The 22,773-nt window shown below is 41.7% G+C and overlaps 1 protein-coding gene across 1 annotated transcript in view; it reads right to left on the bottom strand.

Moving 5' to 3' along the window:
• Window positions 1-19,712, bottom strand: part of NOS2 (nitric oxide synthase 2) — a 59,551-nt gene extending 39,839 nt beyond the window's left edge. Inside the window, exons 1-9 of the mRNA XM_083170682.1 lie at window positions 19,606-19,712; window positions 17,598-17,670; window positions 17,285-17,392; window positions 16,182-16,330; window positions 14,404-14,566; window positions 10,852-10,943; window positions 7,216-7,357; window positions 6,410-6,549; window positions 3,919-4,093 (exon numbers count right to left, since the gene is read on the bottom strand). Of these exons, the coding sequence (XP_083026808.1) occupies window positions 3,919-4,093; window positions 6,410-6,549; window positions 7,216-7,357; window positions 10,852-10,943; window positions 14,404-14,566; window positions 16,182-16,330; window positions 17,285-17,392; window positions 17,598-17,670; window positions 19,606-19,712 (1,149 nt within the window). The remainder of the gene's footprint in view (window positions 1-3,918; window positions 4,094-6,409; window positions 6,550-7,215; window positions 7,358-10,851; window positions 10,944-14,403; window positions 14,567-16,181; window positions 16,331-17,284; window positions 17,393-17,597; window positions 17,671-19,605) is intronic.
• Between the last annotated feature and the right edge of the window lie 3,061 nt (window positions 19,713-22,773).

Genomic DNA, 22,773 nt, shown 5'->3' on the forward strand with positions numbered 1-22,773 from the left:
TTAGGAGAGGACCTGAAAGTTTCCCACCATCAATGGTACAGAAGACCCATAGCTTAGCTCTGCCCCTGACAACTCTGCCCCACACAAATGCTCTCATTGACCCACAAGCGTGTGAATCGTGAAGCAGGGATGACCATCAGAAGGTGAAACTATTGATGGTTTCTTTACAGATGGGTATCCATACTATGTATAGTCCAGTCTTGACTTTGTCAAGCTATCAACACTCACTTCAATGTTACTCGGTTACTATTATTGCTGCTTCAGGATATCGAAACTACCATTGATGCATCAGGTGCATTCACCTGGGCCTCTGTGGACTAAGGGGTCCACTGCTGCCCAAACCAGCAATGAGTTATCCCCTGGCCCTCCTACAGACCATTTATAGCTATGTTGAATGATTGGCCTAGTGCATGGAACAGGGTGGGGACCACTGCCTGAGGGGCCTGGACCTTCCCTTAGAGAGGCAGGGATGACCTTGTGTTCTGGACTGATAGCAGAGTCCTGCCATCTATGACCGCTGATGATCACAATCACATGCTGCCACTAAGTAACAGGCAGCTGTACAGTTTTTCTGAAAATGCTTATGTCTCTGAATTAAAGGCAGCTCACACTCGGTGTAATTGGCAGAGTCAGAGTATATCTGACCTAGTGCCAAACTGAGGAAAGCCAAGGGGTTGGGGGCCCTGTCACAGATAAAACAGGGGCCACTGTGTTCCTGTCTCCACCAAGGTACATGCTCCCTGTTAGCAACACTGTGCAGCACATTGTGCTTATACCCATTACCCTCTGTCTTCCCCTGTCATTCACTCTTCCTCTCTGTCACACTCTGCCTCCCCCCCGCCTTACACTGTCACCCTGTCACCACCTGCTGTGCTGCATATTGTGAACTTGGGTTGGGGTGGAAGAGGGGGCCTAAATACTTTGTTTTGCACACGGGCCTCCAAAGCACACGCTTCCCCACTGGGTTATCCCGATACCTGTCTACGCCCTGTATTATTACGTCCCATACTGTATACAGTATATGCTTATACAGTTACCTGTACAGTATGTTGAGTAGAATTATATGTTGATTTATATACTCTTTCTGTGAAACAATTATGTAACAATTCATAGAACTGCAGAAACTGCAATTTGTACTTTAAAGAAAAAATAGTATAGAAATATATTCATACAGCAGAGAGGGAAAGAGAAGAATAGGTGGAAATTTATGAATTTATATGACCGACATTTGCCGTATTCTCGTGAAAATATACTCGTTAAAATTCGTAAATTAAGGATTTTTATTTCCCTGATGGCATAAGCGGCCGTATGCATTTGTTTTTGGCGTCTGTATATGTGGCCATTAAATACAAATACGAATCGACAGGCTGCCGTGTGTAAAAAAAAGTAGAAAAAAATAATAGTTTTAAAAACAGGTCCCAACAAGGCAGTAACAAGCCCTGGGCTCATAGAGCCGTTCCTGGTATTAAAAATTCAGAGAACAAACCAAACAGGTGTTTAACCGTCATTTTTAAAACCGGCACCAGGCTCATGGGCCAGCCTTGGTTCCCACAATATGGGGGACAAAATAAATAGGGGTCCCCCGTATTTTGAGAACCAGCACCGTGCCAAACCAGCCAGCAGGGTAATGGCACAGCCGGGGGACACTAATGTTCCGCAGCCGAACCATTAACCCCCTGACTGGTCAGCCCGGACTGATGAGGGTGATCGAGGCCGGTGCTAACGTCAGAGACCCACTCTGAAAACCTCTGGTCATGCCTACGTTTTTTCAGACGTCCCTGAAAACTGCTGATTACCACCCCCAAACGCTGGCTTCCTGTTAGTCAACCTCCAGCCACATTGTGTTTACAATCCATACGCAATTTCTTTGCTATTTGGGTCTGCGCATGCGTGCTACGATCCTTACCCATGCGCACTCATTTAGTAATCGCTTGATCTATGAATTTGCTGATCACCAATCAACTTTGAATCCAGTCATTTCTGTGTGTGTGTGTGCACGTGTGTGTGTGTATTTTTTGTCTTTCTCCACCCTTAAGAGTATCTCACTAGAGACTAACTGTCTGTTCTCTTCCAATAATGTTTTGGAATTAAGGCAACGTGATTAAAATAATCAGAAACATGTTGCAATTATAATTACCAAGAAATAAGTCACATAAGGAGCCAGTGACTCTCACATCACACAAGAAATGTGTCAGCAATCTGTTAGTTCCTGTTAGAACAACGTTCCCATGCCTCTGCTCAGTCATCTCTGTAACAGCCTCATACCTCCCAGTTCCAATTATACAACCTCTATCACATCTATAGTAAATGTGTGAATGTACTGTAGTGCCTAATTCAGACTCGTTAGCAAATCTCTGAAAATTGCAGATTGCGATGTTTGGAGATCTACGTGTGTGGGAACACTGGCTGCTCTGTGAGCTCCTCATTGTGGGAGTTATTCTAGTCCATTCTTTCTGACAAAATACTTCTTAGATGGACAAAACCATGTGCACTGCGGGTGGGGCAGATGTAACTTGTGCAGAGAGAATTAGATTTGGGTGGGGTTTTTCTTCAAAGTGAGATCTATATTGAAGTGTAAAATCATGCAGTCAGTATTTTCCCTGCACAGAAACAAAATAACTCACCCAAATCTAATTCTCTCTGCACATGTTACATCTGCCCCCCTGCAGTGCACATGGTTTTGTCCATCTAAGAAGGATTTTGTCAGAAAGAATGAACTAGAATAAACCCCTGTGTAGCAAAGCACTCGCACTTTGGCAGTGTGCCCACATCATTTTGCTGGAGGGACCCGGTGTATTGGGAAAAATTGCAACAGACTCTGAATCATAGAGAGTTACAGTAGTGTGTGTGTGTGTGTGTGTGTGTGTATATTTTGCGGTGGTAAGGTAGGCAAGTATGCACTAGCCCTATCCTGAATTTAAGATCCATCTGAAACTGGTATTTTGTGTACACACAACTCTCTCTAACACTGTAATGCCCCCCTTGCTATACTCATCTTACGCATGAATGCCCCTTTACCACCCACTTGGGCCACTTCAGCTGCAAGTAGAGCTGTAACTGTGTTAAATATACATGTCCTGCTCCTGGCAACAGGGTATACTGTATGCCCCCTTTACCTGTGGCCATGCCCCCTTTTCTAAATTTGTACGGTTTTTGCTCTTCAGATGTTGGAGGGCATGGTATAATAGAGTTTTGGAACTATGCAGTAATCCCCTATTCTAGGTGTGTACCTGGCTAACAGATCGGCCTTTTGGCCAAACTGCTGACCTATCTGATGATCGGTAAGTGCATACATACTTATCAATCATTCGCCCGATGTGTCGTGTACATTGAAATGCCTGCCCAGTCAATGTCAGTCACTGGCCGTCCCTGCAACAACTAAACAAATGAACAGAACACACTGCGCCTATAGGCTGCAACCCAGGTGGTAATCGGCAATGCGTCGCCAAACACATTCAGAAGCATAAATACAAGTGGAGAGAACCTCCGAAGTTGCGCCTTCTATTTCTAAATGTAACAAGGAGGTAAATAATACATAACATATGTGACTATCCATTAAGGACAATCCAGACAATGACTGAATAAATACTATATTATCTACACATATTGTGGACAGAATTATATGTATATATTATTTACATTTACATTTAGAGACATTTAGGTCAACTTCGGAGGTTCTCTTCACTTGTATTGTAAGTATATCAGCCAGATGGCCGAATATATCTACAGATAAAGTATATCGCTCATCGACTGTGCTACACAACCAATGTGATATGTCTGTGAATTACATTGTTCACCGGTGTATCGAGGGTACACACCCGTCAATGGATATTGGCCGTGTACCCAGTTTTACAGATGCGGAACTTAAGTTTTTAAGCTGTGCCCAATTAAAACCTGCACATCCCTTATTAAAATTACCTCTAGAACATTGTAACGTTGAACATCACAAAGGTCTCGAACACCAATTTCTGTTCCCATGTACCAGCCATTAAAGGGGCATGCTGTAAATTCAATTCCTCCAACTTCAAGAAGCATGTTGGAGACTGCAGGTACTATGTACCACTTCAAGTTCAGCTCCTTAAACCACTCAAACCTTTGAAAAACAAAAAACAAAGAAAACCAATGACACAGAGTATTTTGATTTTCAGTATAAAACATTCCAGTGTTCACCTTACTCATTCATGCAAATACCTTATCACCTCAAAATGAATATTTCAAAAACAGAAATAATTATATTTCCACCACCGACCAATAGTAGTTACCAACCTGATATTTCTGAGAACTGCTGAGATCCCACCCCTCAAGCTCACTGCCTAGGTGTAATTCTTGACTTTGAACTGTCTAAAGGCATCTAAATAACATATACAAAGTACAACTATATCTTACACAAGACACTGCTGAAACGAATACATGCTCTCTTTATCTCCCGCATTGATTAATGCAATAGTCTCCTTACTGGTCTTCCCCAATACAGACTCTTACAACTACAAATACTTACATACTAAATCCATGCAAAGTTTATCTACCTCAACAGATGTTTATCATCTGCTAAACTGCTCTGTCAGTCCCTCCATTGGTTACCTGTATTATACCATATTCAATATAAAATACTTTTACATATGCACAAGTCCATGAACCAAACTACACCAACGTACTCTTTCTTCGCTTTTCTCAAAGTATCTCCCAAAGCCGACCTCTTCACACCTCACAGCATCTAAATCTCTCATCCACACTCATTGTTCGCTCTTATTAACAATTGCAGGACTTTCTGTGGGCTGCAACTTTGTAAAATACCCTCTTGTGCACAATAAGACTCTGTTTTAGTCTCCCAGCCTTCAAGCGTTCTATTAAAAAAACTCCACACCACCCACATAACCTTTATAAACCTTTCCTTTCCAATTACATTGTACAAAAATATCCTCACTTATTTTATCTTTCTTCACTTTTCCATCCTACTAACCCCAGGCCAAAATTGCTGGTTGACCATATCATTCAGGGATGCCAGATGGCCTCCCGACAGTCGGGATTCCAAATGCAAGTAGACCGATGTCTGAAGCCTGACTGTTAAAAGCCCGACAGTCAGTGGCGTAGCTATAGCTCCGCAGCCCCCGCGGTGGCGGGGAGGCGCAGAGAACAAGTGGGCGCCGGGGGTCTGCGGGGCTATAGTTACCACTTACCCGCTGCTGTTTGGTGCCCTGCCGTCACGGTCCCGTCTCTCCCGGTGCCGGCTCCTGCTGCTATAATGAAAATGGGCACTTAGAAAATGGCTGCCCCCATACTGCAGACAGTTTTCTGTCTGCAGTATGGGGGCAGCCATTTTCTAAGAGTCCGTTTTCATTATAGCAGCAGGAGCCGGCGCCGGGAGAGATTGGACCATGACTGCAGATGCGGCCGGTCAGGTACGCCGAGGGCAGGGAGGGGAGGGAGGGCGCCGAGGGGAGGGAGGGAAGGTGGGCGCCGAAAAATGTGCGGCGGGGGGGGGGGGGCGAAAATTAGGTAGTTACGCCACTGCCGACAGTCATGATCCCGACTTACCGGGGATATTCTCCCTCGGGTCCATGACCCCCATAGAAGAAGAATAGAACCTGTGGTGAGTGCAGCGAGCCACCAAGCCTGCAAGAGGCTTGAAAGTTCTCGCTTCCCCCCGTCAAAGTCCAGGCAATCACGATTCCAATATCGGTCTAAAGACGGAATTCCACCTGTCAGCAGCTCATACCATGCCGTCATTCAGCCCACGAAGACCTTTTGCAGTCTGGTGGACCATTATTAATACATAAATAGATAAAATGTGGTTGCTTCCCATTGTATAAAACTATTCAGTTTGTGGTGAAGAGATTCAGTTGTTGTTTGGACCAAGACCAATATGGGTATAAAATCTAACCTAAACGACTAAAAGTGCCCACATAAAAATAGATTTCAGATCCAATCCGATATCTATCCAATTTTCCTTGAAATCCAGAACATCTATAGATAGGAAACTGGCTCTCCAACACTGGGCAGGTAAAGACTAGAATTGTTTTGCCTACTCTGGTAAATCTGGATTTCTGCAGCAATATGCAGATGTTGCAGCAGAAAACATGAAATATAAACAATTTGAGCCCCTGGATTAATCTCGCTTTGTGTAAATGGTTTGGGATGTGACAGTGTTGGTGTAATGGTAAGAGGGAATGTTTTCTTGGCACACATTAAGGGGGTGTTTCTGATTTGCTTGCCAAGTGTTTGTGTCCTTGCCCCGCAGAATACCCGCCCCCAGAGTGCCATTTCCCCTAGAAACCATTTCCCCTCACAACTGATTAAAAATGTAAATTAGTTGGATATTTGCTTCAAACATTAGACAAGCTAGAGCGATATATTTCTATTGGCTTTATATAGCAAAGAGTGTTCAGTGCTAGTCTGGTTGGGGACTTACTTTGGGTGCTCCAATATGACTTCCATTATAATTTCTTTTGGTATTTCAAACAATTCAGGGTCTTCACCGTTTGCCTGCAGCACCAAAGGAAGAATCTGAAATTGGTCGTAATTTGGCCTCCACCCAAGCTGTATACAAAGCTAGAAAGACAAGTTTACACAGCTTTTAAAATCTTTTTAACTACTGTAGTGTAGCTAATATACTGTATAACATTTTTTTTATTTACCTTACACTTAATTAAACAGAGCTGGATTAATGTATACAAAGGCCTGAGGCTAGATATTTACAAGGGCCTATTATGAGAAGGGGAGGTGCTGTGTGGGTGTGGCCAGTGCCATGTGGGCATAGCTAGCGGTGAGGCAGACCCTATGGGTGAGATTTAATAGGATGAGAGATTCAGAAAGTGAGAGATTTGGTAAGAAATCTCCAGTTTTTTTAAAGCGGCAATCATTTTACACGGCAAAATCAAACTGGTTTTGCAGTGTAAATTATTGCCGCTTTAAAAAACACTGGAGATTTCTTACCAAATCTCTCTCTTTCTGAATCTCTCATCCTATTAGATCTCACCCAATGTCTCATAAATATATAAGTAAGTATAAATATTGCATCATTTTGTGAGGAAAATAGAAAAACAACTATAATACTTAGGATTTATTGCTGACTATGTAGCCAGCTAATGGCTGGTCCTTACTATGCTGACATCAGTACTGAAAGGTGCTATTGCATAGGGCGGAGTATATATATATATATAAATGGGTGTCCTGCAGATTGTATACTTGTCACTTGGATGCTTAAAACGGAAATACCTCAGTAAACTCTATGCTGGCAGGATCTCCAATGATTGATCCATCTGGCATTTGAAATCCTGCATAACGAATCAGCTGACTGTTCCACACTCTGAAGTCGTGTTTTCCATCGGTCCGCTGAGGAAATATGGTGATTGTGGACCTGAGAGAAAGAAAAGAATGCTTTGTGTATATCTTTGCAAGAAAATACATGTTTTCCTTGAAGTTCCGTCAAAAGAAAAATGAAATGTTCAAAAAGAGTTTTGTACCGCTTATATAGTAAATACATGTAAAGGTGCCCATACACTGGTGCGATTTGGACTGTTTTCATCCGATTCTGACGGATTGGCCTGATATACTGTAATAGATGAAAACTGGCCAAATCAAAGGGGTTTGACATCAGATCGGATCTGAGGTGCGTTCCCTTGCAATTGCTTCGGAGCCTACATTCAGCACATAGAATAAATCAGAATCTAAGCCATCAGCGGCACATGGCGGTTGCTTCTTAGCACCCGTGATGTATCGCATCCGACTTCCATTGACTCCCCGGGAGTCCTTTTACTGTACATGAGATTTTACGCATATATCAGCACATTGAGTGCCAAATCGTATGGAAGCCCACCCAGGGAGCTGCCTGGAGAGTTCAAAGGAAATTAGGTCCGACTTGTGCCTGAGACAAGTTGAACCAGTGTATGGGGGCCTTAACACTAAAAGTTATTTATAATCCATATGTATCATGGGGACACACTTATCTGCCTAGCATCCTTTGATATGTACTCGCACTTCTTTTGCGAATACCCCCATAAAATCAATCTAAAGGGGAGTACAAACAGTGCGATTGTCTTGCTTTTCGATCCCTATCCGACCGGGATTAAATCAGGATCGAATTGCATGGCAAGCAAAATGCATTAGATCTGTTCTATATAGTCTTGTCTATTTTTCTATTCGATTTCATTGCCACGGCACCTCCGCATCAGGATCGAATTGGCATCAAATGCGCCTGAAAAACGTTCGATGTCTCTTCGATTTTGATTTGATTTTGACTACATAGTCAAAATCTAATCAAAAGCTAGTCAGAATTGCATCATGTGTACGGGGCAATAAGCTGAATTTGTAAATTGGATGATATTTCATATAATGTGCACAGTGGAAACAGTAGGAAGGTAATACAACCAACTTACACTATGAATCACTCCTCATTAAAATATTTTGTCGGAAATACTGATTAGTTTAGCTTCAGTATGCCTTAACTTATGATAGAGCATTAAGGAACAGTGGGCCTTCTGTTATTACATGTGTGTTTGTATGTAGTTTACTACATTCACTGAAGGGTACCAGTACCTAGAAATTACAGTATGTTTTTGACAAAATGCAATTCAAAGGCGCAAAATTAATTTCAATGCAAGTATGACAATGAGGATGGGTTTCTGGTTGAATGGCCAGGAGAATTGAAGCCTTTTATGTGGAAGAAAAAGTTGCGTATCTACTCATCTACTGGTGCCTTGTACACCATTGTCAATGCTGTTAAATAATTCCATCCTGAAAATCAAATCATATTTTTACATTTATTTAGTAATAAAGAACAGCTTCAATCCATCCAGCTTTTCCACAAGAAGAGGAAAATTTTCCACTACCCTACAGATATCACAATCTTGGTCCACAAAACTAAAAACCTGGTTGTTTTGTCATCTTGCTGTTCTTTAAATGGCTCTTAAGGGATCTACTCATTATCCCTTAATTTCTTCAAAAGTACAGTAAAATGTAGTGCCAAGTTTGAGATGGCTCTGATAAATGTATATTCAACTTGCTGCAATTAGCAGCAGTGGATACAAAATTGGGTTCCAGACAGCTGACACACAGGGTGAAATGTAATAGGATGAGAGATTCAGAAAGTGAGAGATTTGGTAAGAAATCACCAGGTTTTTTATTAAAAGCGGCAATCATTTACACTGCAAAACCAGTTTGATTTTGCAGTGTAAATGATTGCCGCTTTAAAAAAACTGGAGATTTCTTACCAAAACTCTCACTTTCTGAATCTCTCATCCTATTAAATTTCACCCACAATGTCTAGTCAGACAGTCAATAGGTCGACACCAAAAGTTAGATATGCATTAGTTAGACATTGACAAAAGTTAGACATGCAGTAGTTAGAGATGCCATCGCACTCCATATCCCGACAACCGACTTTTCTTTAAACTGACTTGTTCATACTTTACCACCCCAATCAATGTCTGACCTGTTGACTGTCTGACTAGATATTGTCGGTGAGCTATACCACACCCCCTATAAAGGCCACATTAATGAATAGGCCCCTTAATGAGTACAGTCATAAGGGTCTTTTGCAGTTTCTCAGTTGTGCCATTCTCAATGGGAATTTAGGCTTCAAGTACAGGAATCTGCAAGTGAAAATTGAGCTGCAATGTCTTTCTACAGAATTTGATGATCTTGATCTTTATGTGCACCTTTAGTATAAACATGAACTCAACCACGGGGAACCTTTTGTAACTAGCAAAAAGATTTTTAAATCTGTTTTGCAAAATGTTCTCTTCATACTACATTTTGTTGCAGTCTTTTAAGTGTCTCAGGCAAAATGTAGTCTTAAGGGCCCCATACATCAGCAATTAATTGTGACAATTTTCAGATATGGAGATGATTGCCACAATTAATTTTAGATGTGTGGGCTCCCCCTTTTGGCAATCCCAATCAAAATCGCCAATCGATTGCTTAATCAGGTTTTTAAACATGTTTAATAATCTGGTATTATCTGCAGATCTTTTTTTATATGTGTGGGCATTCCCAATTCATCTTCTTTATCTATTTACATTATGAACAGCAATCGATTGGGCAATTTCCAGATATGAAGATGCAATCTTTAGATGGAAAAATCTGCCGATCACTGAAATAAATCTGTAATGTGTGGGCAAAGTCAGATAGATTGTAAAATCCATTTATCTGGCCAAAAAATCCCTGGATCTGGAAATCCATTAATTGTGATTGCTGATGTATGGGGCCCATTAAGTGTAAATTATTTTGGTCTGTTTTGTTATACTATACCACATAGTAACACTCTTCACCCCAGCTCCATTTATAGTAGAGATGTGCAGGCTCTGATTTACTCTGATTTACTCTGATTTCAAAGCAGGATCTTATTGGCTATCAACTCTCACTTTCTGAATCTCTCATCTTATTAAATCTCACCCATTGTGTTTGGTTAATCTGTCACAAAACTTTACAAGATTTAAAAAATCTTAAGAACTCTGTTTGCAATTAATTTAAATGAATAATTCTCAATGAATTCTTATTTTTATTGTCTAGCTAGAAAATCAACAGGTCGATATCAAGATGTCAACTTGCAAAAGGTCGATGAGAAAAAAGGAGACACGTGAAAAGGTAGACATGAGGGTTTTTTGCGCGTCAATATTGACATAAGCCCCCAATTAGTATAGTGGGTACCCTCGCATGGCTCGCCAAGCTTTGGGCATTATAATTTCTCGTCCGAGTCCATGAAGATGTTAAAGTATGTTGAACTTTTGATTGTGTCAAGGTCGAACTTTCGATGATCAACCTTTTGTCAATGTCAACAATTGGCCAATTATTTTCATATCAACATTTATCAATAACTGGATAATCATTATATGTTCTAGAAAGTAAAATTACCTTAAATTCCCACCATTTGTTGCATATTTTATATGACGGCAGATGAGCTCAAACATTTCTTTAGCTGTCTTACAGTTTCTGGCATCAAACACCTTGAATGCAAAATACTTAGTCATCACTGGGAAAATTCAAGCTGTCATACAATTTATTTAAAGTTATTATGCCACATAAACAATTAACATTTCAATATTACATTATTAAGTCTTATGTATACTAATCATTTGTACCAGAAATATTTAATTTTCATTGTTGTACTGTATGGACACTCTTTCCTATTCTACCAGTCTTTTTTTTATTTACACTGCAATATAGATTTTACTTTGAATGTACCACTGTAGCTCTCTCTGCACGTTACATCTGCCCCACCAGCAACGTGGAATGTTTTTCTACCAGTTGTGTGTTTTTTGCTTTGCCAACAAACATAAATCTGACCTTAAGTCCTGATAATTATATATTTTTGTGTCCTTGATTAACCAGGCAATAAGAAATGAAGGCTCTCTGGTATTTGACAATTACATATCCATATTTTAATATTTTAAAATCCTATGGGGAATGCTTTTGTAATTGAAAATGGGTGGGAATTACAGCATATCTCTCTCCAATATATCAGGGGAGTTTCAATGCACATTTGAAGGTGTACAAGGTAGCGCACAAGTGAGCTCATTCCAGTGAAGGGGGCAGCACGGGAGAAATCTTGGATTTGAATGTGACATGCAGTTACCAGTGTAAAAGAGAGGTGACTCTCATTGGCTGATTGCAAAGGGTGGGAGGCAGTATGTAAGAGATGAGTTTGGGGAGCAAGGAAGTTAGAGAGGGCCTTGTATGTGAGGGTTAGAAGGATTCTGTAGGTGAATGGGAGCCAGTGCAGTTTTAGGGGAGTGGCAGATATGGAACTGCAAAAGAGGACAATAAGCCAAATAAGAGCAAAGGAAAGTGTGGAGCAACAACTAGGGAAACAGGGAAATAACTTTGTTAGGGGGTAAAATAAGGAGTTTGGTTTTGTCAATATTGAGCGTTAACATCGAGAAGGAGATGGCAGAGAGGCAGATGAATACCTGATAGAAGACAGAAGGGATCAGGTCAGGAGAGGAAGGTTTAATTACATGTCGATGGGATAGAGAAGAAGTACAGGGAGAAGTGCTTGGGACCAAGGACAGAACCCTGCCAATGGGATGGATAGAAAGGGGTGAGGTGGATCTAAAGGCAGACACCAAGAAGGAGTGGAGCTTGTCTATATATAATGCACTCATGTATCTATTATAAAGTAAAATATAGATAATAACATAACTTCTTAAGGCAGTGATAGGCAACCTGACACACGGTCGTTGCATAGGTGGCCCTCTAACCTACAGATGGGCTGTAAAATACCCTTGAATGCGGTAATATATTTGAACAATGCATTTGCTCAAAGAAAGAGGGAGCTATCTGTAATAACTTATCAGCAGGGATTACAATAAGTGATACAGGCCATAGCTGGGGGGGCTGCAGGTGAGGCACTAGGACCACCTGTTGCTCTTCAGTGGCTTAAAAAAGGTATTCCCAGGAAGAGGAAAACATTCTCCCAAGGGTACAAATCTAAGACTTAAAAACACAGTTGGGGGATACAGAATAACTCGCCAACTCTTATAGGGCCGGATGTACTAAGCTTGAAAATTGATAAAATGGAGAGTGATAAACCTCCATCCAATCAGCTCCTAACTACCATGTCACAGGCCGGGTTTGAAAAATGACAGGTAGGAGCTGATTGGCTGGTGGATTATCACTCTTCATTTTATCACTTTTCAAAGCGTAGTACAACTCACCCATAGGGCTAGATGTATCAAGCTTCAAAAAGTGATAAAGTGGAGAGTAATAAACGACCAGCCAATGAGCTCCTGCCTGTCATTTTTCAAACCCGGCCTGTAACGAGACAGGTAGGAGCTGATTGGCTGGCTGTTTATCACTCTTCACCTTATCACTTTTTGAAGCTTGATACATCTGGCCCATAATATTTACAGAGAAATTATTTTTCATATTCTATATAAATTGGTTGGAGGCATCTCTATAAAAAGAGAATTCTACAAGAAAATGTTTTGGCTACTTGTGACCATTTCATATAGGTCAGGGTTGCCGACTCTCCCGGAATGGCTGGAAAATTGGGACCCCCTCCCGGCCCCCCGGAAGGGTGGGCAACCCTCCTGGATTCAGGGGGGACCCCCCCTGTGCCCCGGATCGCGGCATTAAAATGCCGCAATCCTCGGGTTTCAGAGGAGGGGGCAGAGCTAAAATGACACAATCGCGTCGTTTTAGCCCCGCCCCCTCCACGGAAATTCGTGAATTCAGTAGTTTGCCATCATGGGGGCGGAGCTTAGTGACGTCATACTTAAGCCCCACCCCCTGAGCGGCTGCTGGCACTCTCCTCTCCGGGCTTCTCCCAGAGAGGAGAATTATAAAGTCGGCAACCCTGATATAGGTTCTTCTGATCTTTACCAAAGAAGCAATATTTAACTGTGTCCAAAGTACTTTGTGGTATGAAAATCTTATTTTTCTTAATGAACCCCCAATTTCCTTTTAACTTTGTATATTAATGGATGTAGTTTCAGATTTATTTTCATTCAAATGTCAGTACAATAATTTCCTTATTGTCTTATTATTAGTAGCAGTCTCATCATCTTTTATTTTAATGGTTCCGCAGCACCTTACAAAGGGCCTGATTCAGACCTGTTCGCTAGGCTGCGTATGTTTGCAGCCTAGTGAACAGGTAAATGCCACCCGCCACTCGACCGCCCACACCATGCGCTGTGCGAATCCCCACATTTGCATGCGAGGGGATGTGTACGCTTACACATCCCCTCGCATGCTGTCACACGGACAAAAAATCATTCGATGATCGCTGACCATCGAATGATTTTTTCCCCCCGTTCGCAGATAAATGTCAGTCTAGAGACTGACTTTTATCTTGGCCGGAGATGACTGAGTTCGGGGCGGGTGTTGAAGTCATGTGACATCAACCGCCCGCCCCCGAGCAGGGGAACGACCAGTGTTTTTATGGACTCAACCAAGAACAAGAAAACAAGGATTTACAGTACAATACAACGTAAGACAGGTACAAGTAATTTAAACATTGCTGCACCGGGGACAGGACAGTTATTAGGACAGAAAATCCAGCTAGAAGTATGGTGTAGGAATGGGTGCCGGGCGGCTCCCCGACAGTCGGGATTCCAACAGTCATTACTCCGACGTCGGAATCCCGACTGCTCCCTCGTGGGGGTCCACGACCCCCATAGAGGGAGAATAAAATAGGTGTCGAGCGCAGCTCGCCACCGTGCCCGCAGCGTGGTGAGCGCAGCAAGCACGCAAGGGGCTTCATTGCGCTCCCCCTGCTGTGCAGTCGGGATTCCGACGTCGGAGAAATGACTGTCGGAATCCCGACTGTCGGTGTGTCATACCACACCCGTAGAAATTGTCTTCAGACTCTGATATATTCTAAACACTATATTGTCACATGTTGAAGTTTCCATAAAAGAAAAAAATATATTTTTTTTTATAAAAAACAATATATCTTTTGTTTACCTGTAAATGATTCCACTGAATCCGGCCTATGCACCTGGGAGCATTTCTCCAGGCCTGCTTGGCTGCAAATTCCAGCTCATCCTGAGTTAGTTGATATGTTCCAGTACGTTCAATATCTACGTTAATTGTTTCCAGTCTTTTAAGATATTTTTCTATCTGTGGCCTAAACAAATAATTTTAAAGTAAAGCACATAAGCCCAGGTAGCTAAATTACAATCAACATTGCTGTCTATGTATAGATTTCTATATGAGAAACCTTTTTACAGAAATAGCTCAGCATGGACCCAACAATTCCTGACCTTCTGCAACATAGAAAACATGGTTTTACTTCAAACAGCCTGTACAATAACACAATTTATGGGGCATATTTATCAAAGAAGTCCGCAAAGACAGATTTTCTATCGCCACTCAAAAAGTCACCAGAACAGCTAGACGATGCTCATCGCTCCACTGACAATAGGCAGCCAGCAGGGGTGACTTGTGGGAAAAAATCATCCTGACGTTCTATCTGTCCACGCCACTGGTGAGTAAGCCAGTGGTAAAATTTGTCGAGACCACGCTTTACAGGGGCATGCTGTAAGTTACACTTGCATTAAGCCCCATCTAAGCATGCTGCCAGAGCAGAGTGCCAGGATGCAGAGCAGCTTGGCCAGGCCTCCTGATGACAGAACCAGAGGCAGAACTCTGGGAGGCAACGGAGTCATCTGCCGCCGGGCTCCTGCTCCTAAGGGGGCACTTCTGCAAGTTTAAATCCATATCCATCGATATCGCTTCTGTGGTTGAGTTCTGAAATATATGTGTTCTCTCACTCTATCTCCATATATAGATATATATTTCATAACAGACATATATATTATATAAGGTTGTGTGCGTGGGTGGGGAGGGGGCACAACTATATATCTTGCCTCCGGGCAACTGGGACGAACTTTCGCCACTGGACAGAACCAGCCCATCAGGCTATCAACCCTTCTGGAAAATTAGTGTTTGTCATCAAAGGACAGCAGTGGTACACTCACCATGATAAATATGCTTTGCATGGGAATGTATCAAAGAATTACCCTGGTGAAAGCTTGTGTTAGCTGGCTGTAGTCTTCACAAGTGGGAGTGCTTTGATAAATAAGTAGAAACTCTAATTTCTGAAAAAAACATCTCATTTTGGAGGACTAAGACCTTTTTGTCTTTGATAAATAGACCTCTTTATCTATAACTACTGTTTCATATCATTTTGTGAAGCCTATTTATTAATGAGTTATAAAACTTATTGGGTGAGATTTAATAGGATGAGATATTCAGAAAGTGAGAGCTTTGGTAAGAAATCTCCAGTTTTTTTAAAGCAACAAACATTTACACAGCACAACCAGTGTGGTATTGCAGTGTAAATGATTGCCGCTTTAAAAAAACTCGGGATTTCTTATCACATCTCTCACTTTCTGATCTCTCATCCTAATAAATCTCACCCATTGTGAATTATCAAAGTCGTTGCATATGATAGATTTCAATCAGCTCCCAACTATCATTTTTCAAACACATGACAGTTAAGAACCGTACACATGGCAGTTGGAAGCTGATTGGTTGGAGAACCATTTATCATCTGCAAATAGTTTTATCATTTGCAACAAGTTATAATATCCGTTGATTAATAAGCTGCTATGTATTTATATATTGATCCCCTAAATTTACAGAATTGGCATATTATACAAAAAGAATAATAATAATAATAATAATAATAATAATAATAATAATAATAATAATAATCTGCACCATGGAAAGCAACTTACTCTTTAAAAGAATTATAATATTGGTTTATGAACTCTATTGCTTGAGGTAAAAGAACATCTTGAGGTACTGGCTTGTCCCTTGGACCTCTGAGATAGCACTTAGGGTTCATAACTGATCCGTGACAGACAGACGATTGGCAGCTAAGATTCTGTAAATTAAGTTGAAACTCACTGCGTTATCAGGGTAATAAATTCACTGCAATTGTGACAGGCATTATACAAGCAAATTCCCAGAAATTCAATAAAAGCCAACATAAACCTTGTGAGAAATTAAACTGACGGAGATATTTACTAAAGAATGGGCCGTTTAACAATATGACAGATCTATGTCAATATGACTCCATCCTGTCCAATCACATGTGGATAAAAAAAAGCTGTCATTTATTAGCACACATCAGGATAGGGGCACAGGCTGGATTCTAATACAGAATGGGCCTGATTCTGGTTCACTCGCAAAAGCAAATTCTCTCTCTAATGGACAAAACCATGTGCACTGCAGGGGGGCAGATGTTACTTGTGCAGAGAGAATTAGATTTGGGTGGGGATTGTACTTCAAACTGATATCTATATTGCAGTGTAAAAATAAAGCAGCCAGTATTTACCCTGCACAGAAACAAAATAACTCACCCAGATCTAATTCTCTCTGCACATGTTACATCTGCCCCCCATGTAGTGCACATGGTTTTGTCCATTAGAGGGAAAATGTGTTTTTGCGAGTGAACCAGAACCAGGCCCTATATTTCATGCATGTGTATATCACACCACTAAAGCCACATTCTCACTAGGGGCTTCTGAGCGATATCTTTCACAATATCACCTAGTGTGTACACTCAATCTAGTTAACGGTGTGCGCTATCACTTGTCTTTAACAATGATTGATGTACATGCAGGTTCATTTGTATATATAGCCAAAGGACCCACATGTTCAGCGGGTCCCAATGACATCACTGAAGTATATCGATTTTGTTCAGTGTGCACAATATCTGGACCTGTGGCCGATATTATTAATTGTATGGTCCGTGGCCAGTAATGCCTAGTATGTATGGGTTGTAAGAAAGCCATACACACTGTGACTATGATTTTGCTATAGCAATACAACAAACCTGTTTGGCTTTGAGATGTAAAGTGTCTTGTAACATCTGTCCATTCTCATAGTTTTTGAGCCTCAAATACCTGGGGTGTGACTGTCCATGGCTTTCTGCAACACTCTTCTGGAAGAGATTAATATAATCATATATTTAACAAATCTAGTGAAAATTAAAATCTGCTATAAACTATGCAGCACAAAGTTGGAGGAAGGAGATGGGTCCCTTTTGTATTTCCTAACATTGGAAAAGGTGTATAAGATCACAACATAGAATAGTCGTTCTCCTGTTAAGTTCAACAAGAGTGATAACAAAATGATTCAAGAATTACCTTTAAGGCAGATTGAATTTCTGCCATATCTTTTTTCATGCCATTGAACTTGGAATCCTCTTGTTTCACAGAACTTTAAAATAAAATTATAAAAAGGTTTAATATAAGAAGTAATACTTCTAGTTTAAGACATAATCATGTTTATTTGTTTGGATTTTTTTTTTTACATATTGGTTGCCAGTATGGTAATATTTGTTGCATTATAAGGCACCTAGCATATATAAAATAGGTATTATATGAGGACTTCGATGTTTTGCAGCTATTTCCAATCTATGGGGAAGATGGGAGTTCTATTGAGAATGGGATGTTATTATGGTCAAACAAGTTTAAAAATCCTAAAAATGTAGGTCTAACAGCTTTAAGAAAAGTTCAAAATATTCATGAGATGTGATCCTGTTGGATGTATTCTGGTATTAATCTTATACAGAGTAAAAAGACAACACAACCTTACCGATATAGAGAAAATAAAAAATAATTGTTTCTAGAAAGGCTCAGGTACCCCGGCAACAAGGAGGAGTACACTGGGGCTGTGAGACAAAAGGAAGGTGGTCCAATGGAACCCTGGGCTTGGGATTGGCCCTAGCCATGAGGTATATAAAAGATGAAAGCCCCATATGATAACAAGGGGTATATGAATGACAGTTAGCCTCTGTGGCAGAGATAAGGGCTAGGTACCCCTACGTTACCAAATCAAAGGGTTCCCCTTTGATGGGGCTGTGGGGGGTGTCCTGGGCCTCAACATAGAGGGGTCCGGGGTGGCAACTTTGTGAAATGTAGGAGACAGAGATGACCTCACTGCTTATTTGGTCAGCCCAAGGCCCCACAATTTCTGATGGTGGTCATGGCTTTCCATTGCAAACAATCTGTAGTATATTATTACCTGCATATCTATGATACTGTATTATTCAGTGGTGGAACTCTGAGAGGCAATGGAGTCATCTGCTGCCAGGCATCAGCCTTAAAGGGGGCACTGGCTCAATTGCCTCCCGATGTTGTACGCTGCCTGCGCTGGATCACTGCTCATTAGATATTATGCATGGGCAGGAACCCGCACATTTAATATGCCACCGCTGTATGGAGTGGGGCTGCATGCCCTTGGGGATGTGAGCTGTGTACCCCTGCTGTGGGGAGAGGGTCTGCATGCCCTTTTCAAAGGTGTCTGACTGTCTGTGTAGCACTGCTGTTGGAAGAGGGGCTATGAACCCTTGCTATGGGGATGGGGGCTGTGTGCCCCTGCTGCGGGGATGGGGAGCTGTGTACTTGTAGGGATGGGGGCTGTGTGCCCCTGCTGTGAGGATAGGGGCTCTGTGCACCTGCTGTGGGGTTGGTGGCTGTGTGCCCCTGCTGTGGGACGACTGGCTGTCTTCTAAAGAAAAGTGTATTCAGAGCATGTCGTCTAATTGTTTCTGGACAGCTTTCCCGTCCTCAGTACAATGCATCATTTTGGAAAATACATTGTCTCCGAGTGCCTTCTTTAAACCATAAATATGTCAGTGGCACCTTAGCATACTGTATTGCATTATATATAATAAAGTGTGTGGGGGTGCAACAACATTCATCTTGCCTCTGGGCATCTGGGGTGAACTTACGCCACTGGTATTATTAGGTAAATAACACCAAACAGATATGGCAAAACAAATAAAATTAGATGATTATTTGAAGCCTAAAAAATAAACTTATCAACTTTAATAATACAATTATTATGAGTAGTAATAATAATAATAATAATAATACATTTCATGTTAGCAATGGTCTGTTGTTGTCAGTTATATAACGTGTATTTCTCCTTAAAGTTTGACCATAGAAAATAAATTGATCTTGAAAAGTTCTATACAGTAAATCTTTAAGAGAGACTCCTTACTAACAAAAACTTCAAGCTACAATATATGATGGTACAAAAGCAGAATAGGTACAGTAATGTACAATAGTCATTTAAAGCCACCGATCACTAACTAAGAAGACTCAATGGGATAAATAAACATTTGCAGTTGGATTCTTATTACTGTACCTGAGAGATAATCCCTTGTCCTTAGACAGATTGTTGTTTAAATCTGTTGCATCATAGGAGGATTTACCCTTAATGTTTCCAAACCTCAGCTTCCATGGGCACATCATTTTTGATTGTGTGTGTGACTTGACACGAGGTGCAGGTTCTCCACGGGGCTGGTCCTTTGCATAAAAAATAAAACCTGGTAAAGAAAAAAAAAAAAGCATTTACTAAATCCAGGAAACTCTTTTTTTTTTTTTTAAACAGCTATACTAAGCAACATCCTCCCTCCCTCTGCACTTAAAATACATGACCTTAGAGTTTGATGAGGTTTCAGTAAAAATGATATTACATTAAAACGATCATAATCAGCTGCAGCAATTGCTAATGCAACCAATGTTTTTGTTTATATATCAACACTGAAAATGAACAGGCTGGAGTTTATTCTAGTGAAAGAATCATATGTACTGTACAAAATGTGAATCAATAAACAACAATTGGATTTTGAAACACCTGCACCTTAGAGTGCAGCTATGAAACATTTAGGGGTACCACTCCTTTGGAATCCTCACAACAAACACAAAACAATGTTCCATAAAAAGCGCTGTTACATGTATCAAAGAAAGAAAAATGAAATCCTTAATTAGTGTTTGGTCACATCTCTAGATGACGCTGGAGGTTGGAACCAAATGACTCACTTCACATAAGTGGGTGGCATTCACATAAAGGTTTCTTTCAGTTTTAAGGAGACATCAGTACGTGGATAAAGAACCCTATAAAGGTGGATCCCTATATGCGTCAAAGGGTTTCTTTTCAGTTCAATCAGTACAATCCCATTCACAACTTTCCCCTGACAGTCTATATGATAGCATGCCCCTGTGACTGAGGCGGATGTCATTGGACATCCGATCTAGCACTGACAGTGACTGTATCCGGCTGTCACTGTCAGTGGTGTACTGGGATAGTGGGCGGTATTCAATGACGTGAATCGTTGGTCACGGCGATTCTGATTTCAGATTCGCCAGCCATTCGCCGTTTTTTTTACGTCGATTCGCCACGCGTAGGGATTCGTCGGGAGTCGCCGGGACTAGCTGTGTCACCCTATTCAACGTGGCTGAGAATCGCCGCCCCCAACGGCTAAACAGCTTCAGTACTGTAAGAAATTGCAGTGAAATGCAAGAAAAATGCAAATTACCCTGAAAAAAAGATTCCAATACAGCAGACTGCAAAAGCTGTGTAATCTCCTCAAAGGCCAAACGAAGGAGTGAGGTGGGGAGGAGAATCATGGGTAAGTGAGGTGCACCATGGGTAAGAACAGTGCTTTGTTGGAGAAAAAAAATACCAGAAAAAATTAAAAAATTAAATATATATTTGTATAGCACTTCTACAACCATCAAATCACACAAGGGCAGCAAATAATATTAGATTACACTTGCAGAGTGAAATTAAACACTTAAAACCAATTATTTCACAGGTTCATAACAAAGTTCACCATAAAAAGATGACGAGGGACACTCGGTGAGGAACGGCGATATGAAACAAGAAATAAGAATCGCCAACTTCTCATTGAATACACTTTTGGCGATTCATGGTGATTCCCGTCGACTACCGGCGAATCCCCATGAAAATTCCTATAGACAAAAACCGGCGATTTGTAGAGAATAACATTTGGTGATTGGTGCTTCATTCACCGGTCGTCATCGGCGAATAGAGGTCGTTGAATAGGGTGATTCGCTTTTTCAGCTCCAAAAATCGCCAGCACACACGAAAAAAACACAGAATCGCCATAAAACTTGGCGATTCTGCCTCATTGAATACCGCCCAGAGTGTCAGCCAGGGCTGTCAGGCAGCGCAATGTAAGTGTTGAGTTAATAAACATAGATGGAGAGACACTTACATTATGGCTATGCTGTTGTCCAGATCTTCCATTAACTTAATAGCGCAGCACTCATGGTACTGTAAAGTTAATGGAAAACTCTCCATTCTGCTTCCAGTCTCACAGACTGATATGTTTCGTTCATTTTATACAAATGTATATTATATTAGCCAGCTCATCACAAGTGTGATCAGGCAGACTTCATGGCCATGGTAGAGGGCATCAATTTGCAGTGGGCATCGGCAGCAGCAGTAGTGAGCATCAGGGGGGGCAGTGGCGGGTCTAGGCTGATTTTATGGCTGCAGGCCTGGATCCGTCCATGTCAGCCATTAGAGCACAGGTTGCAGGATCACCCATTTCAAAAATGGTGCCGCAGAGCCATTTTTTAAATCCAAGATGGCTGTCGCAAGCTCTGGCTCTGATACTAGCCAATGCCTATCCAGCCACTGACCTCACTGCACGCAGTTCATATTCTGCAACATTATAATGACCGCCAGTTAATTAGATACCACATTACAATGAGCAGGGCCAGGGCTGTAACTACAGTATATACAATGTGGGCCACAAGGCAACCATTTGTAAATGCCTCTATATGTGCCACCCTATGGTGAAAAATGTATATAAAACATTAAACTTTGATATGGAAGACAGGCCCCTCTCAGGGCGCTATAGCAGCTACACTCCCTGCTCCTAGTGTAGCTATGGCCTTGCTCAGGGCCGGCGCTACCACTAGGCAGGATTAGGCAGCTGCCTGGGGCGCCGGCCACTAGAGGGCGCCTCTTCAGACCATTCAAATTAAGTATATTGGTGGCAGCAGTGAATTCGGTAATAGCTGCCCCTATTTTCCCAGCACCGGTCTTTAAAAAAAAAATAAAATGTTACCACGGTATATGGGCTGCTGCTGGAGGGGAGGCGCTGGTTCCTTCTGCTAGCGCTGGCTGTCTAGCGCTTCTATCGCTGGTAGCGAGACACTGGTCCCGCTGCCACCCACCCCTCACCAGTGGCATCAGCGGGGACCAGTGTCTCACCACCAGTGGTAGCAGCGCTAGGCGGCCAGCAACTGCAGCAGGAACTAGGGACTTCCCACCAGCGGCACCAGAAGGAACTAGTGCCTGACCAGCGCAGCGGTGACCTTTTCGGGGCGTAGCCAGCCTGCACCATTCATTAGAAGATGGCGACAGCTGAAAGCACCACCCTTGTCAACCGGCCCCTGTCAACCCCCTGTCAACCCGGAGGTAAGATGTTGTTCTGGGTTGTTACTATGTGCTGTTGCTGCATATTTTAACGCATTCAGTGTACAGTTTTATGTATAT

The sequence above is a fragment of the Crinia signifera genome, chromosome 2 (assembly GCF_055691185.1).
Source record: "Crinia signifera chromosome 2, ASM5569118v1, whole genome shotgun sequence".
NCBI lineage: Eukaryota > Metazoa > Chordata > Amphibia > Anura > Myobatrachidae > Crinia > Crinia signifera.